The 18,241-nt window shown below is 42.8% G+C and overlaps 1 protein-coding gene across 6 annotated transcripts in view; it reads left to right on the top strand.

The window, feature by feature from the left end:
* The window catches only part of sgcd (sarcoglycan, delta (dystrophin-associated glycoprotein)), a 156,359-nt gene that overhangs the window by 54,057 nt on the left and 84,061 nt on the right, over positions 1–18,241 (top strand). The window contains exons 1-4 of one of the 6 annotated variants that reach the window (XM_024262417.2): positions 3,630–3,695; positions 3,767–3,834; positions 8,134–8,222; positions 11,075–11,128. The exons of 1 other annotated variant lie outside the window; for it this stretch is intronic. In XM_024262417.2, the coding sequence (XP_024118185.1) occupies positions 8,214–8,222; positions 11,075–11,128 (63 nt within the window). In that variant the 5' untranslated portion in view covers positions 3,630–3,695; positions 3,767–3,834; positions 8,134–8,213. Of the gene's footprint in view, positions 1–3,622; positions 3,835–8,133; positions 8,223–11,074; positions 11,129–18,241 lie in introns of those variants that run through there. 4 more of the 6 variants (XM_024262436.2, XM_024262414.2, XM_024262445.2 and 1 more) reach the window with 4 other exon arrangements.

Genomic DNA, 18,241 nt, shown 5'->3' with positions numbered 1-18,241 from the left:
CCCCCTCTTTCATCAGCGTTTGGTACGGTTCTAAAGTTCTTTTTAAGGTTTCTGATTTTTATAAACCCACTGACCCAGAAACTCGACATGTTGACTGATAGAAACGTTGTGGGCGGAGCCTAAGCGCTCCACGGAGGCCGCCGCTGCCTCCTCACTCCTCATCTCTGCAGCTCTTCTGGGATTGGCTGACATTTCCTCAGACTCCCATGTTGGATTGTCTGGCCCATCACTACAAATTGGTCAGCGGTTTGTCGGCGTGTTCCCGCTAACCCCCCAGGATGCTGGAACATCCACTCTCCACCATCTCTCCATGTCCTTCCCTGTTCGGTGGGAGCTACGCTCTCAGCACAGACGTTCTGCCTGCAAACATCTCTGCAGCCTCACAGCTGAGGCGGGAAGTCTCCGCCCTAAAATGACGTCAGAGGCGGAGCCTGTTCAGCATTTCCACTGCTTCATCCGTCAGTGAGCATCAGGGTTTTTGATGGTACTTCCTGTTTCCTGTCTGTGCGGTCACAGTCATCAGCTTCCTTCCTGTCACACGGCGTCAGAATCAACTAATCTGATCAGATTAAACTAATCAGACACATTTCAGACCAGAACCAGGGCTATGCTTTAGCTAGTAGACGTTTTTGGAAGTAAAAGTTATTGCAGGAGTTCTCACAGTAGAATTGGTATTGAACTCTAAAACAATAACGTGAACTATTGACTATAAATACTCGTGAGTTTATAATTGCAGGATGCTCCTGTTACTGTTTGCACTGAAAAACAGAATTCTTCTAAAGTAAAAGGATCCTCGTTCTGACATAATTCGTCTTGTTTTCTGTCTCTCCAGAAAATAGTCTTTAAAAAATATTTTGTTTAACTGGAAAATAATCTTAGTTTGAGAAAACATGTCTTAACAACAAGAAGACCCACTCCAGGGAAATGTACATTTTTTTACGTTTCCGTTTAACATGATGATGGAGAACATTTATGAACAATATTCAGATTAAAACTACATTTCTGAGTATTTTTCCTGTGAATTAGGGAAAGATGAAAAAATACAGTTTAAAAAAGATTGTATTTGTGATGTGGAAAAGTATGCTGGGCGGGGCCTGAAGTTTTCTGCTCCGCCCCGTTCTGATGCAGACAAATAGATCCATGAACATTTTTGTTTTCCTGATCTGAGCTGGAATCTGGATCAGAACGGGATGGATAGCTCGGAAATTCCAGCCACTGATGTTAAGTTGGGAGAGTGACGGAGCGGGATTTTGTGAAAACAGGGAGCTCTCAGATATAGGTGATGGGAAGGGGGGTTGGGCTTACTCCACACCAACTTAGAGGTGAATTTCTAATGAACTCCTGCTGCTCTGCAGAGACTATGTCCTGAAGATGATACAGGTTTTAGATTTTTCCTAAAAACTGAGCCCAGACCATCACACTTCCACCCTGGTGCTCATGAATGTCTTCAGTTTTGAGGCTGGACCCAGAATCCACCACTCGTTCAGCCCCGACCTGATCAGGTTTTCTTATAGGGGGTTAAGGGGAAAAACCTTTAAACTTTCACATGTTTCCTATCTGTGTTTGCTGATTATTTTGTCTGAAAACGTCATAATCATATTGATAGATCAGTGAGAACACTTTGTAATGAATTAAGATGATCGGAGTGGGACTAAAACCATCATTCTAACCTCATCAGTGGATTTTTTAGCTTATTTAAAGAGAATCCACCAATAGTTCAGAGTCATTTCTAAGAATCTATAGGAGCTGAAGAGGTGAGTCTGCAGCTAAAATGAAAGAGATTTCAGACATTTCCCCTGCTCTGCTCACAGCTCAGTGTGGACCACACAGGACCTTTGTTAGGTCAGGAAAGTCAGATGGCTCTTAACGCACCATTCCATTTGGAGCTAAAGGTCAGGAGAAGCTGAATTTATGGTTGACTTTTTCCTCCTTGTAACTACAGAACAGGCTGTTCATCCTGAGTGTGAGAGGAATCCTTAAGATGAGGCGGAGAAAGCAGATCAACCAGGAGCAAAGCAAAGCTGCACTGATGGAGATGCTTTTTTAACATGCTGTTCACACTGTGGTTATGAAGTGAATGAGGACGGCTCTCCGTGGACCTGTGGTTCAACGGTCAGCCTCTCCACCTCCTCCTGGAGTTTAGAGCAGATAGATCCAGGAGGCTCAGATGTTAGAACCCGTTCACGGCTGCAGTGACCGGACGTCCTGAGGATCACGTCTGCTCATAGAGCCTCAGAGGATGGACGTGTGGAACGAGGATTAGTTATGAAAAGAGGGATTTATCCCTAAAGTCCGTCAGGTCTTCTCTTTCTAAGTGAGAGCGTTTCTTCATGTGTCCATGTTCGTTTTCCAGCAGCTTTGTGGGGCGGATGGAGCTGTTGTGTTTGTGCGTCAGACGGAGCAGAGAAGCTTCATGTGCTCCACGTTCATGCAGGAGGACCGAGCCGCTGCCTGACACTGCGGAGTGGATGTAAACCACAGACCCACACTTCCTACAAACCAGACACTCATTAGCAGGAAGTGCAGGACGCCTGCAAGGCTTTGTGTTATCAAGCCGGGGATGTGTGTGTTTGTGTGTTTCCATTGTGGTTCTGCTGACCGTCAGACTGAGGACGCTCGTACAAAGCAAGGTCACTTTGGGTGAAATTTAGTAAATGGCTTTTCCAGATTTAAATTCAGGTCATCCTGATGAATGGACAGCAGGACGGCAGAAACTTTCAGAGCAAATGAACCGAAGTAAAGCAACCAAAGAAACCACAGTCCTCTGTTCAGACTTTACTGATGGAGTCAGGGATGTCAAAGACACGCCGGATTAAAATCTATAGTAACTGTATGAGTTGAGGGCTGGACGAGTTTAATGGTATTGGAAATGTGCTGATGACTGAACCAAACCAGCAAAACATTTAACATTAATCTAAATCACAGCCTAAAAATCAAGAGATTTATATTTTATTTGTTTTCTGGTGTCATTTCTAATGATAAATGTTAGTTCTGGACAATAATCATGCAAAGAAACAACAATAATAAAGGGTGCAGCTGCATAACAAATGCAAAACTGTCATTTGTACTAAAGCTTACTTTGCCTCTTTATGATGTACAAAAGTTCATATTAGAAGAATTGTCAATTCAATAATGTATAATACTTTGAATTATGGCTTAAGAAAACGTCCATAAAAGACAAAAAACAAGCAAAATATACATATTTGCACATATACATCAAACCTAGTTTATATATTTAGGCATAAAATAGAAAGAAAAGCAAAAATAAATAATAGAAAATAAAGAAATGCATATATTTGCATGTTTATAAATCCAAATATACACATAAATTATGCCATTACAGTTTCTCTGAATTAGATATAGCACTGATACATATTGAGTTCATTAAATGTAGAAACATTTGTTTTCCTAAAGCATTATATAGATTTTCTAGATTAGTTAACAAACATCACTTTTATATGTGCTAACAACAACCAGAACAGAACTTCAAGTTAAAAAAAAAGAATAAACCAAAATGTAATTCCAGCATAAAGCAGAAACATCAGGAGAGGAGGTTAGTTTGGGCCTTTACTGCCTTTTACAGGGAAATACATTCGCAATGCATTGTGGGACGTGTAGTGTATTCGGCGCGCAGACTGATGCGATCACGTGATCCAGTTTGACTCTGTCCCGCTCTGAGTCTGGTGAGGATGAAGGTCTGTAGAGAATGTAGTGATGTGGGAGTCTAAATTATTTTGATCTGTGACTTAAGTTTGTTCGGAACCAGAACCAAAGAACATCCGAACGAACCAAGAAGACCCCGCGAGGCTCAAGGAAAGTTCCAGATGTCTGAAGGTAAAGCTAGCTTGACAAGAACCATTAGCATGACGTTAGCATAAGCTGTGGTGTTTTCAGATTCAGAGTTAATTTGTTTAAAAAATGATTTAATTGTGTATTTAGTAATTTCCTAGTAAAAGATCAACGAAGTTTTTAGTTTATATCACAACAAATGGACATTGTAAGACTTTTTAAAGCTAATTCTACAGGTCAGACTCATGCTACCATAGCTTACCAACATGCTTCGTTTTGAAGATTTTTCTGTTAGAAAAACTTCATACAAAAACCCAGATTAACACCAACAGATTTGAGCTTTTGTTTGGATTTATTCACACTTACTTTGTTAAGCCAGGACAGATTGTTTAAAGCTTTTCAGCTCCTAAACATAAAGTGGTTAGCATGACAGCTACACGCTAATGGTAAAATAAATAAATAAATGTTAATGATGTGCAGTAATATGAACTCAGACTTGATCAGAGGATCCCAGGTAAACACTCTGATAAATATTGTCTTTTTAACATTTTCTTGTAGCATCTTTCTAATTATGGATTAGAAAGAAAGTTAAGTTTGCAACATTTCTGAGGATTTCTTTATTCAAATTGTTGTAAGCAGGAGAAGACAATATATGTTTATATACTCTGTGAAAAATATGTATTTGTAATGCTTTATAAATGAATACATCAAATGTCAGAGGTGGGAAAGGGGGCGGGGTTGCTCTGCGCCAACAGTCCCGCCCACAACTCAGAGGTGAATTTCTGATGAACTACAGAAACTATGTCCCAGAAAAACGACTCATGTTTTTAATTTAGGCTCAAAACTGCATCATAATAGTGAAAATACTGTCATGGTGCCTCTGTCAGTCTCCTCCCCCTCCCCTCTCCGCTTGGCTGCGGATCCTTCTCAGCTGCGACCACTCACCTCATCACCATGCCGGCCTACTTAAGGAGCTCCAGGACCTTCATTCCCCGCCAGTCCGTTGCCCCTGATGGTGCATAGTTGGTCGCCACGTATCTTTTATTTGTCACGTCTCGTCAGGAGCTTGTCTCACGCTCTCTCTACTCTCTCTCAGGAATTCCTCCCCACGAGTGGTCGTCAGCCTCAGCTTCATCCTGGATCCCCAGTTTGGTCTTCGCCTGCGGTCACACCACGAGCCTCTGCCTCGGACCTCAACCCACGCTCTTCCTCCCATCTCTCCATTAAATCTTTTTACCTGCCACGCTCGCCTCTTGCTGTGTTTCTTCCGGGTTCCAGCGTCTGGGTTGCTAAGCGTTCTGTAGCCATGACAAATACAACTGGGAAGACTTTTACTATAGGTAAATATGATCATAGTGGGAATTTAAATGACCTTTTCATACAGTAAATTAGAATATCTTCAGATTTAACTGTCGTGTTGCTCCTTTAAAAAACAAACAAACAAACAAACAAGCATTCCAGTTGGCTAAAATGTGATTTTTAGTGAGTAAATGTGAGGAGAAACATTTCTGCTCATTCATTGGTTCACCAGAGAACTGCTCTGTTTATGAGGCAGAACCACAGAATCAGTCCAAGTATTGATTATTGACAGAAAGTCTATTTTGGACAGCAGCTTCTTGTAGCAGAACGCTCTCTGTACCTCCTTCCTTTGCTGGAAGTGAGAACAGTTTCCCTTCACGGCTTCAGTGTGAACAGTTGTCGTGTTTGCTTTGTGGTCCTTAAGCACACACTGATACTACGCTAAACTGCCTCTGTTTGGTCTGTGCAAATTGCCAGAGGGGATTGGCAGTGGTTTAACAGTGTTGGCATTAGTATATTTTCTGAGTGAAAACAGGAAATCCTCCGTTTGTCTTCCCAAGGACACAAGCTTTTGCTCCAATAAAAGTACCTGAATGAAAGTAACCTCTTCAACTTTGGTTAGTCAAACACAATTAACGATTTATTCATTCTAGAATCATAAATGTTACAGGAATCCTACTTTGTCGAGCTCTGAAGGATTTTTGTAGAAAAATGTCAAACTGAGAGGTCCGGTTCAGTCCTACAATTCTAAAGGGTTTCAGGGTTTTCTTGCTTTTCAATTAAATACTTATGAGTTTAATTCAAATCAACAGTAGTGTAACTAAGAAGCAGCAGAATAATACAGAGCTGCAGCTGACTAAAGAAGAACTAGAAGTTCAGAAGAGGTGAGACAGAACAAACAGGAATCCATCAGGACATGAACATCTCAGACCTGCTGGATGTTCAGGTTTCAATAGATGCTGAGTGAGTTTTGCCACCTCAGTTATATAATGATTTTAGAAAATAGTTTTGTTTTCTAACGAGGAGTGTGTTGTACAGGCCTCGTACATTAGCCCATTAGCCTTACCTCACCATACACTTACCACCCCCACGACGATGGTATGTTCCATTTTCACGGTTTGAGGTGGTCGGACGCGCGCTAAGGGAGCTGCAGACACACCTGAGCTCCCCTTAAGATGCAGCCGCTCCTCTACGACGCTCCACGCACTGAACACCCCAAAAACCTGCAGGACCTGTACAGGTCTACCCCCGTATGGATGCATGTGACTGTATCTACCTTCAGGATGGCTACACAGATCTGTTTAGATATGTTTTTAAAGGGTTAGTAATGGGGTTGTGGGTCTTTTTCGGTGTTAACTGTATTTCGCCTTATATTTACAACTTCCAAATGTTTTGCCGTGTTTTGAGCAAGAAATATTGAAATAAAACGGCACTTTTGCCGCCAATCCATATGCAAATTTCGTGTTCCGGGTAAAAAGCTCCGTTTTGGTCACGTGGTGCGTGTGACGTCAGAGGAGTCAACATAGCAAGATGGCTTCTCCTTTGCGTGTCGGAGCTAGCGATAGCGGCGATATTTCAAGGTCCACAATTCTGTCTTCAGACTCAGATTGTGGAAACATTTGTTCTGAAAGTGACGCTGATTCAGAGGCGCCGGGTGTTTGTGGTTTGAGGACTGTAAAGCCCTATCAATTTGAGCCGGCAGCGCGTAGAGTAAGAGCTCACTATTTGGCAATGACACTGACAGTGATGCTGAGAATGCCGATGAAAACGAAAGCTGTCCGTTTATCAGAGCCATGCTCGAAGCTGGAAGACGTGGAGCATCTCGTGACGCTTTATTTACAGATCGGAACTTTTTGGCGACTCTAAATCAAATCATCAATAAAGCTGACTATCTGGGTCGGTAATGCAGAGTTTCATGTGCAAAATAAAGAGCTTAGAGACATGTTTGCAGGACCGTCCGCCACGTTATTATTATTTATTTATTCACTTATTTATTCACTTTATTCAAATCCCCGGAAGCTCTTTCACCACCTTACTGCATGTCTCTGACATGAGCGGAAACCAAAGGAGAATGTAAACAGTGCTCCGTACGCCCCGTTCTCCACATGAATCGTCCCGTTTCAACACACAACAACAACAGGGGATGACAACAGTCTGTCACGTTAGCTTAGGCCATGTACACACGTAGGCGGTTATTTCTACAAACGCATATCTGCTGACCTAAAAAGTGTTGCGTCCACACATGATCGTTTTCAAAATAATTCCATCCACACATCCCCGCATACTTGCACTCTTGGACGCGGTTATGGGCTTGCCAGTACAGTAGTTGACGGTTTTTCCATTAACTCTGAAATTTTGCAAATTGGAATTTTGATAATAAATCCTCCTAATGGAAACATCGCAATTTCGAAAAAACTCACATTTTTTGAAAAAAATGTTTTTGCGCTTAGAGGAGGTGGTTTTTAGGGAGTATCAAAACACATTTTTTGCAAAACTGTAATGGAAACACTTTTGGCATTTAATATTAGTTAAATGCCAAATTATCCTAAAAAAACTAAGGTTAGCTAAAACTAGATAGCATGTAGCTGAAAAAAATAGCTAAACTTCAAAATAGCCTAAAAGTATTTAGTAAATGCCAAAATAGTCCATAAAGCTGCAGAATGTCAATTTTTAAAACTTTAAAACTGTAACTTTTTAACATAATTATGAATAATAAAAAGGCAGGAATATTATTCCAGAATAAATCAACTTAAACCTTAAATAACTTTCAGTATTTTACCCTTTACAAAAATATATTTTGTCAAAATTATACAAGTTAGAAATGAGCGCAAAATAACATCGGGTCATTAATAACAATAAAATGATCTGGAGGGCCGGATAGAACTACCCCGAGGGCCGGATCCGGCCCCCGGGCCTTGACTTTGACTCGTGATCTAGAAGATCATCTGCTCACATGAAGTGTGAATCTGTCTGCACCGTCCTGTCAGCTGTGGGACGTGTTGGATCAGACGTTGATCCTCACATTCCCAGAGCGTGTCTTCACAGCTCATCAGTGGTCCGTGGCCTGGAGGTTTCAGTCTCCTGCTGTCGGGTTGTCTTTACCGCCTTAAGGAATACCAGCGTTTATGTTTCAGGTCAGTTTCTCTGAAAGTCACAAAGATGTTTTTAGAAAAAGCTGTGATTCTGAAACACACCAACAAAGTTGTTTGTGTTTTTCCCTCATGACCTTCTGCCCCTCCTTCATCTCAACTGTTATAAAGCTGTTCTGAAAAATGACAGCCCACTTTGTGCCCCCCCGCCAGCCCCCCAGCTCCGAGCCGTCACTCGGAGAGCGATGGCAGAAGCGGGAATGACAGCGACGCTGCTGAGGAGGGAGAAGGAAACTTTGCTGAAGGATACGGTTTTAATTTGGGCCACCCTTCATTAACCCCCCCACCCATCCACCCCCCGACCCCTCATTAATTCACGCCTGCTCTCTAATTGGGCAGCAGTGTGTGTAATGGATGCTGCCGTCTGTGTGGAATAGAGAAGAAGTGATTAACAGAAGTGACATTGGTGAGAGTGTCGCGCTCTCGCCGCTTGTTTCTGTCAGCAGGACGGCCCGCCGTGGGGGTGGGGGCAGAGATGAACCTAATTAGATGTGGGCGTGGCTTTCCTTAAGACATACATGAATGACGTGGACAGTTAGTGGATCATGTCTCAGTGATGAATGCGGGTTTCTGTGGTGGAATTTGGACGCTCTCAGATCCACTCGAGCGTGGGGCGCCATCAGGGCGTGTTCTTTGACTATTGCGTCACGGCGAGGCTGCCTCAAACGTGCAAACATGAGATGTGAGGTTTGAGGAAGGGAGATGCAGCCTGTAAATATGTCTTCTGCACATGTATGTGGAGGATTCTGCAGTGTTCTCATAGTCCTAATGTGTGTGACTGAAAGAACACGCCGCTCCAAACCTAAACGCCTTTACTGTCGCTAAACTGGATTTCAAAGCGTTTTCACGAGCTGCCATAAAGTGAAAGATGTTGATGCGTCCACATTTTAAGCCTCCAGATGTCCTGCAGCTTCTGATCTGCTGAGCTGCTAATTCCTTAAACACTATTTTTATTCTTCAACCCTGCGAGCGCTTTATGAGGCACCAGGTGTGTCACCGCTCTCTCTCGCTGCCGGCTGGGAAAAACGCACGGGCAACAACTCGTCCCTGAATTTTAAAAAGCAGACTTTCATACTGGTTATAATGAAGCTTCAAGGAGGCCTGTGCCTGACCTCCTATTGAGTCTGAAGGGCAGACATGAAAGCCATGTGTTCTTCAATTAGTGCAGAGGAAGAATGTACCTGAACGAGCAAACTGGAAATGTCACCTCTGTCTAAATTTACATCCTGCAATCCCAGTAAAGTGCATTCAAGTGTCACAACAAGGAGTTTGAAAGGTGTGAAGGCTGCCGCTGGTGCACAGCTGGGTTTCCAAAGGCTGCTGGTATCTGTGAGGTGCAGCTGCTGCCGTTTGTGGGGTGCAGCGCACCTTAAAACGCAGATAGGATGTTAGAGAAGGCTGTTGGTGCCGTCACCTGTGAGGGATTGTTAGACCGTCTGTCTGTGCATCATTTCTGATGAATGAGATGTTCATGAAAGTACTTCAATAAGTGGAAAAAAAACATTAACAGGAAGTTATGCAGCAAACAAACCGGAGTAAACAGAGTTTAGGGGGATTGTAGTCCACAAACCCTGCAGAGATGGGAGCTCTGCAGGAAGCAATGGACCTGTAGGACCGAGTCAGAACCAAATGTTGCTTTTAGCTGCTCACGGACGGAGCAGCTTCCTGACGGACTCAAACGTTCTCCAGCTGCTGCACTCTCACGATTTGTCCTTTAAGTTTTGAACGTGCTGCTTCTCTGCAGAGTTCTGTGAAGACGTCCTAAAGAGTTTGTGCTGATAAATCCCCAAAGCTGGGAGGTCAAAAACCACTGATGATTAACCTTTTATTAATTTCCATACTGTTCCTTTTAATTGTTTTTTATTTCTACTTTAGCGTTTTAACTGTGTTCATTTATTCTTTGAAAAAGAGATCTAATCTCAATGGGATTTCTTGGTAAAATGAAGGTTAAATCAAAGTAAACCAAAACGATGTCATGTCAAGCTATTTTTACCGTTTGGCTCCTAGCATCAGTGCTTAGGATCAGTTTCATAAAACCAGAGATTTTTCATGAGATTTTGTAGGATTCTTCATAAACAGACATTTGCAGCACAGCTGTGCCCCCCCCCCCCACCTGAGAGAACGAGGAACAGTGTCAGGAAAGATGGTGTTTTCGTGGAGTAAACGCTCCGTGATGCAGCTGTTAGCTTGTTTTTCTGTTGTAGTGCTGAAAAAGTGAAAGGAGAAAGCTCAGACGTGTTAAACAAGTCGCTGGTTCAGTAAAAATTCATTTAATCTGATATGAAATCTGTATTTTAAATATTTAATGTGACTGCGAGCAGAAGTTCTGTCTCCTGTCTCAGCAGAAAGAGCCTCATTTCTCAGTTTAGAAAACAGTTTGTAGAGAAGGAAAATCTCAGGTTTGTAAATGTATAGGGTTGGAGATGACCAGAACATTTACAGAAATACCAAATATTCAAACATCCACGCTTCTTCGAGTCAGTTTCTTCAGAAATGCTCTTCCATCTGAAGCCGTAACGATGACCGCTAACCGTCTTAATGTCCCGCCTCCGTCTGTACGTTAGCTCGTCTTTAATGCTGCTGTGGAAACGTCTTAAACGAGGCTTCGCCGCTCCCATGACCTCCAGCCCTCCCTCAAGCTTCATCTGAGGAGGATTTTGCTGATCCGGTCTCCTGGTTCCTACTCAGTTCTGCCTGGTAATGACTAAGAACTGGCGGCGCCGTTCCCACGTCAGAAGGTCTAATTGGGGATGTTTGGGGAAATCAGAGGAGATGATGGGCTTAGAGACGGCCTGTCCTTCACATGCTGACCGTTTCTTTTTCCTCTCTCCTCTTAGGTGATTAGAGAAATCCCCCGGACTCTGTCGGATCCCTCGAATCAGCACACTGAGGTGAGTTTGGATCAGTTCCTCCTCCAATCTGCTTCACGTTGCTGTTTTTGTCTTCAGACTGCACCTCCGTTTGGCTTGATTAGGGAAATCCGTCATGTGGAGAAATAATGCAAAGTTCTAGGATCTTATAGTCAGAGCGCTGTGTAACAATTAAAGGAGGCGGGGTTTACAGGCGTCCTCTAATGATGACATCATCAGAGTGCCTCCTGACTGACGTATGCCCTCACAGTCGTCTCGTCTGCTGTACTTATCTTTGTTTTTATGTGTAGCTGCTGCTTTATTTATGTTTTAAGAATATATCATCTAACTAGGATTTGTAAAGTTGATGAACTTAATTAATAAACCAACAAACACTGTTGGAGGCGGTGCATTCGTGAGGTTTTTAACTTTAGTCTCCGCTGAGCTTGTTGCACACACGGTGAACGCTGCAGATGATGCAGCCTAGAGAAATGCAGGACAGGATTCCCATCAGGCCTTTCAGGAGCTCTTCAGTCCCAGCGTGATCAGAAACGGGATGAGGAGCTGCAGGGACAGCAAGGTGGTGGAGACGACTCTGATTGGCTGAACATTTTCAGCTGGACATGATGGACAGTTGACCAATCAAAGACCTTCACTGATCTAATGAAGTCCTGTTAGCAACAGTCATCTGAAGGAAAGTTGAACTGGGAATCGCAGTATGAGCTCGCTGCTGCAGAGAACCAGAACCAGCTCAGAGTTCCGTGTGAAACCCCCTGACTTTAGAGGAGAACGTTATTCAGATGCTCAAACTCACAATTCTAGAGCTTGCAGCTGAAAATGAACCTTTGAGAAGACGTGCTGCAGAAATAAGTCTGCTTGGCTGCAGAATGTGCTGATGGTGGCGATCCTTTCCAGCTTTATTTAGCATAGATTCAGATACTTTGTATAATCATCAGTGTTCTGAAAAAGTGTGAATGAAATAAGGAACGATTAAAACACAGTTTGGCAGAAAACTCCACGAAAAAACATCGAAATACAATCAAACTTTGGAAGCCTTTATTCACTCCTAGAAGAAAATAGAAACACTCGTCTGTTTTCGTACCATCGTAAATGTTTAGATATGAACCTCTAAAAACAGATTCAGGGAAATACGGAACAGAATATGGAAGGTAAACAGTATTCAGTTGGAGGGGTGGGCCAAAATATTCATATTTCCATGTTTAGTATTTAGTAAATTTATGCTGTGAAGTTTTCTAATGAATGTAATTACTTTTTCCTAATGTTAATTTAAAGTCATTCCTAAATAAAAAAAGCAGGATTTGATGTATGAACTTAAATTTAAATGTCATTAAAATTAAGTAAATGAATTCACTGTAAATTAGGAAGATTGCTAGTTGATTGAAGCACCCAAAATTCTATAAGTTATTATTGATTAAAGTTGTTTATTGCTATTCTGTAATAGAATTTGAATTTGCAGATATTTATTGCCATTATTATGTGTTTTTAGGATCTTTACCTGTTGACTGCTGACTAACCAAATGGAAAATAGATAAAGATTGGAAAAATAATCTCAACTGTCAGTCTGAGTAAATCAGTCTTCAGTTTTTGATGCTCAGCTCTTTTCAAATGTATGAAAAGTGCACAAAAGATTAGGTAAGACTTGGCAGAGGCTGTAAAACATTATATTCATCATCCTTTGGTGTGACGTTCTTTTGGAGGTAGATAGCTGTCACTACTTGAATTATTTCATTTGGTCCTGTTGTTTACAACAATTCTGCTCTAAGTAGTGTCACTGCTGATCATGTTTACTATTGTTAACATTAAATTTGACAGATAATTCCAATTCAACTGGTGTCAATGCTTGTCAAAGACAGTATTACTGGTTTCAGCAATGTTGCACAATTGTCTTTAAATTGTTGCACAAAATAAGACACAAGTTGTTTATTATGATTGTGTTTAAGCAAAAAAAAATAATGGATATATAATTTCCCCAAAATATAACAATGTAACGATTCTTCGTGAATCAGTTAAAATCCGATCAACGTGTTCACTAGTGCAGAAAATTAAAAAATCAGTTTGTCTTGGCCTGCGCCTCAATTTAGAAGTGCAGAGCTGATGCCATTTCTCCATGCAGGCTCACTCTGTGTGAGTGCGTAGCGGACGGGCTGCCTGCTCTTCAGCTGCGCTCCTCTCCTGGGAAATTCCTGCAGCTCCTTTGGAATCAAAGGTTTCCCATAAGTCAGTCCCTCCAGGATTTTGTGATGTTGCAATCTCAATTTTTAACGCAAATTCAAGCAAAACCTGAGATTTGTTGCACGTTTTGCAACTTTACATTTTCATCACAACTTTACTGTGACTTTGAGCAATCTACCGCCACATCAGTCAGTTTTTGGACGGTGGGAGGAAGCCGGAGTCCCCGGAGAAAACCCGGGCATGCACGAGGACAACATGCAAACTCCACACAGAACGGTCCCAGGTGGTGATTCTGGTCCTCCAGCCGGGACTTGAACTTCTTGCTGTGAGACAAGAGTGCTGACCACTGTACCACCGTGCAGCCCTGTAAACATCACATGAACTGTGAATCCGTCTGTTTACTTTAAACAATAAACATGGATAATCTGTAACCTTTTTGAAATCTATGAATTCATGTTTTAACTCAGATTAGACGTTTCTCTGCAAAAAATAACGGGGAGGTATTTTACCTTCTTCTTAAAGGATTCATCTGTTGTGTCTTTGTGTGTCTTTGTGTGTCTTTGTGTGTCTGTGTGGGTCTGTGTGCATGTTGTGGAGCAGTCCTATCTTTAGTGTTTGTAGCTGCTGAAACATCAGGAAACAGTTTGAAAAAGTTCAAGTTGAAGCTGAAAAACATGTAGAATGGAGATCACAAATGCAACAAAAGATTTTTTTAATCAAACCGTAATGGAGAAACGCCAAAGACTAAACGTTCAAGGACAGAGTTCATGGAAGCTGATTGATACATGAGGATTGGCTGAAGCTGGATCACGTGATCCAAAGATCTAAAGCAGGAAGATCCTCCTCTGAAGTCCACAGAGAGGAGGAGTTCTGCCAGGAAAACTTCTGCAGACCAAAATCCACTGGACCAACTTCAACAGCCCCCCCCCCCAGAGCACACCAAACCCCCTCAACACATTTAGATGCTGCTGTGTCCTGAGCACATGCCTCCTGCAGCTGAGCTGCTAATTATCCCTTCCCTCCTGCTAAAGTTAATTTTATCTGGGAGAGAGCTGGCAGCCTCATCCAGGAACACGGCAGCTTTTGTTATTGCTGCTGGCGCTGCCTCTCTGCTCTCTGTTTGCTTTCATAAAGCCACTTCTGCTTTCTTGCGTTAGCAAACACTGGAGACACCGGCCCGACCCTCTGGAAACATGACGGAGCAGCAGCCCGCCCCGCGACTGTGGATCCATCAGAATCGGGGCAGAGCGGCTGGTGGAGACGAGCCTGCTGTCTGTGACGCTTCTTTAGCTTCATTTTCTGTTTCCAGTTTTGTTTTCAGAGCAAAAAGAGGAAGCAGAATGCTGAAAAGTCCCGTCATCGATAAACCGAGACAGAAGGATGTGTGTTTTCAGGCTCTGTGTTTGTCACATGAGCAGACATAGAAGCTGCTGGAGAGCTTTTCCTGCTGTAACCAAACAGGTTCAAACTGGAGGCGTCCATTAAAAACTCCAAAGTTGGAAGCAGCTGCTGGAGGAGCAGCAGGTGAAAAGTTTCTGTCTCTGTGAAATGTTGTTCCTGACAGTTTGATGTGCAGGAGGGATTTTTATTGCTGATCCTACAGGAAACGAGCAGCGATGGGAGAAGCTGAGAGATGCAGAAATAGGAGGTGGGCCGGTAACTAGAGCGATTGAAACGTGTGAAGAAGCTTTAGGCAGCCGAGGATGAAGAGGAGACGGGTGTGTGACAGACTGGCAGGTGTCCAAAGGTTCGGAGATGCTGCTGGTTCTGAAGAGAAGCCCGGCTGCAAACGAAGCAGAAAGGAGTGAAAAGAGCAGAGAGATGTCTGACAGAAGCGAAGAGATCCTCTCTACCTCAACGAGGAACGTCGGTGCTTTGATGCAGTCCAGCAGTGAGAAGGTTTACTGTCGTTACCGTGTTCTGTCTGCGCTCCAACATCAACCAGAAACCCAGAGATGAACCCGGCGGGCTCTGCAGAGGCAAGAAATGTTCCTCCAGGAGCAGACTGTTTCTCCCTGATCCAAAGTGATGATCCTAGGATTCAAAGCTGTGTTCTGTGTGTCGGTCTGCAGGAAGTGTGGGGTAACCTCAGACCTGAACAGAGTTTTAAAGGTCTCCTCTGTTTGCTCCTTAAAGCAGATTTGTGGAAAGCCTCCCTGAAAGCAAAGCGCGGTGGAGTTCTAAAGCGCTGCTGTCAGTTCCTGCAGAACAATGCGAGCAGGAAACATCCTCCCAGGAGGCGCTCTGATAATGAGCCGGCCACAGTGATGCTAATTAATTCCTACACAAAACTTGTGCGCTCGCTCGGCGAAGTGCAGGGACCTCCGTACGCGAGTGCAGCCACACAGCAGGAGCTGAGAGCAAAGCCTGCTGGGAAAACTACAAGAGCTTTGCATTAGCAGCCCGACCTTCCCGTGAGGCAGCAGCGCTTTGTGTCGTTTTTTTACGTCGCTGCATAACATGTGAAATCTGGGGGGGTCAGTACGCAGCTCTGTGAAGAGCAGAGAGGAGATGGAGAGGAAGACGAGCAGATCAGGAGAACGCTGGATGGAGGGAGGAATGCAGTCCAAAAGAAAGAGGGATTAAGAAGAGAAAGAGAAGTGCTTTTCAGGCAGATTCAGGGAAGTGGAGAGGAGAGGCCGAGCCTTAATGAGAACGGAGAGAACAGAACAAGGAGGTGGAGAAGATGGATCTTTTTTTATTGTAAAATGCCCTTTATTGGACCATCCAAATATTTGCACATTAACCCACATGGTGGAAAAAACAGAAAACAAACGTCAAGTAATGATGAGCACTGGGGTTTAAAAAGAGAAAAGGAGTTCTCCATCAGGATTCACATGGGACAAAACTTTTTCTACAGCCCAGGTTTGTGAGAACTCCCCTGGCCTTTCGGTCACTTTAGAATAAGTATACTCCACGCGTAACCGTGATCTTAAAAGAGCAAAAACATCTGTTGAACATCAACACATCCCTCAGAGTTTGCCTGATTACGTCTAGCAAGCCAGATTGCAATTTTAGCCGTAGCAAACAGCAGTTTAGCAGTTGATTTTTTTTCTTTTTTTTGCATTTGAAAATACAGGCCTGTACACAAAGGGTTGAAGAGAACACACCTCTCCCAACCCGAGACACCTACCTTTAGACTGACTGAGGTCCAGCAGTGTTAGATCCTCAATCCAGTCCTTTGGGTTGTGCGATATGGAGATCTGTACGAAGAGTCAGGATCCCAGCAGTTAACATGCTCAGATATGGAAACTCTCCATTCAGAAATGAATCGAGGACATCATGGTCTGCACTACTCTGGTCAGCGGTCTGGGCTGGACCGCACTTTTGGCTCCTAAGTCTCTAGCAGGGCAGATGTTCCAATAGGACACAACCTGCTTCCTGTGAATCTGCTCTCACAGAGATCAGATGAGAGAGCTCCACTGTAAAATAGTGGTTCTTGAAGTATCCATGGACCAGGAGTCGGCGTCCTTCGTTTCATTCTGAAAGCTCGCCAAGCATTCAAACAGATCCATAGTAAACACCGAGACCCATCAGGTCCATTTATGTAGAAGAGGAGAGGAGAAGAAAGAGGAGAGACGTGTGGACTCCTCTGTGAGTCATGAAAGTTTCTGCCCTCCCACTGTCATGTTTTCAAGTCTTTTTGTAACTTTTTGGGGGGGTCACCATCCTTGTTGCTGCCTGTTGTTCTTCATTAAAATCCCATCAGGAACGATGTTGCTCATTTCAATGACATTTAATAAAAACTCAGAAAAGGGATCAAAGTGTCTACAGTGGAGAACTGCTTGTTTCAAACAGATGCTCCTGTTTTATTTTAATGGAAAAACAAGATTTGATTCCGAGTTTAAATGAAAATACTCTGACGTGATGAAAGGTTTGTTATCAGCGGCTGAAGCCGCAGCTTCAGAGGAGACAGAAACCACTGCAGGTTTCAGACAAACGGAGGATCCTCAATCACGTTTGGCCTTTTCTCCAGAGAAAAAGAAAACTCTGGAATGAAATGTATGAAGTTGTGAAATGATTTAACCTGTTTTCATCTGTGCAGATAGAAAGCAAACAGGAAATGATTTCAACTCTTGTGGATGTTAAACACTCTGCAGAGGAAGGTTCTGCTTTCCTCAGATCAACGTCGTCCATAGCAGATTAGTTAGAGACTCTTAGGGTCATTCAAGGTCATTCACCTCTCATGACCTACTGCTCCTCTCTGTAAATACGTCAGTCGATTCCCATAAACTCTGGGGAAATAATTTAACTGAATGAAAGAAATCAGCAGTTTAAGGTCTTTTTAATGTGTGAAGATGTTTTAAAGATGAATTTTCTGGTCAAACCAGCTCAAGATTTCACTCTTGATTCCTAACAAACATGATAGAGGAGTGGATTGGGACCAAACCTCGATCCCAAAAGCTGTTTTCTTGATTTTAAAGGAAAAATATCAGTTCTTTCAGGTCAAAGTGGTCCCACCAGAACCACTAAGACTTGGATCCAAACTAAAGTTGTTGGTGCAGATGAAGCTGCACAGATCTTCTGGAATGAAGGCTGACTAAAACACTTGAACTCCAGCATCCGTCATGGACAGTAGGGCTGCCACGATTAGTCGACTAATCGACGACTGATCGACTATTAAAATAGTCGATTAGTTGTGGAGTCAGAGTTTAGTAAAGTTGAACACAGTTGTGAGCGTTTAGCACCAAAAATGTACCTTTATTATATTTTAGTCAGTGAGACCAAAAGTATCTTTAGTGAAAAATAGTTTATTTCAGACGCTGACCTCATTTAATTGTGTGAATGTTTAGTAATCATTCACACTATAGTGATTCTCCTGATCCTTTCTGTACGTTTTTCTGCACATAAAATCTCAATCACACTTTCAGTGATTTTCAATCTTCGTATCAAAAGGTTCAACTCATTCAGGACATTACTGCTTTTACTTTTGGTATTCATAAAATTAATATTTTTTTAAAC

The sequence above is a fragment of the Oryzias melastigma genome, linkage group LG14 (assembly GCF_002922805.2).
Source record: "Oryzias melastigma strain HK-1 linkage group LG14, ASM292280v2, whole genome shotgun sequence".
Classification (NCBI taxonomy): Eukaryota; Metazoa; Chordata; class Actinopteri; order Beloniformes; family Adrianichthyidae; genus Oryzias; species Oryzias melastigma.
This window is presented reverse-complemented; position numbering and strand designations above follow the sequence as displayed.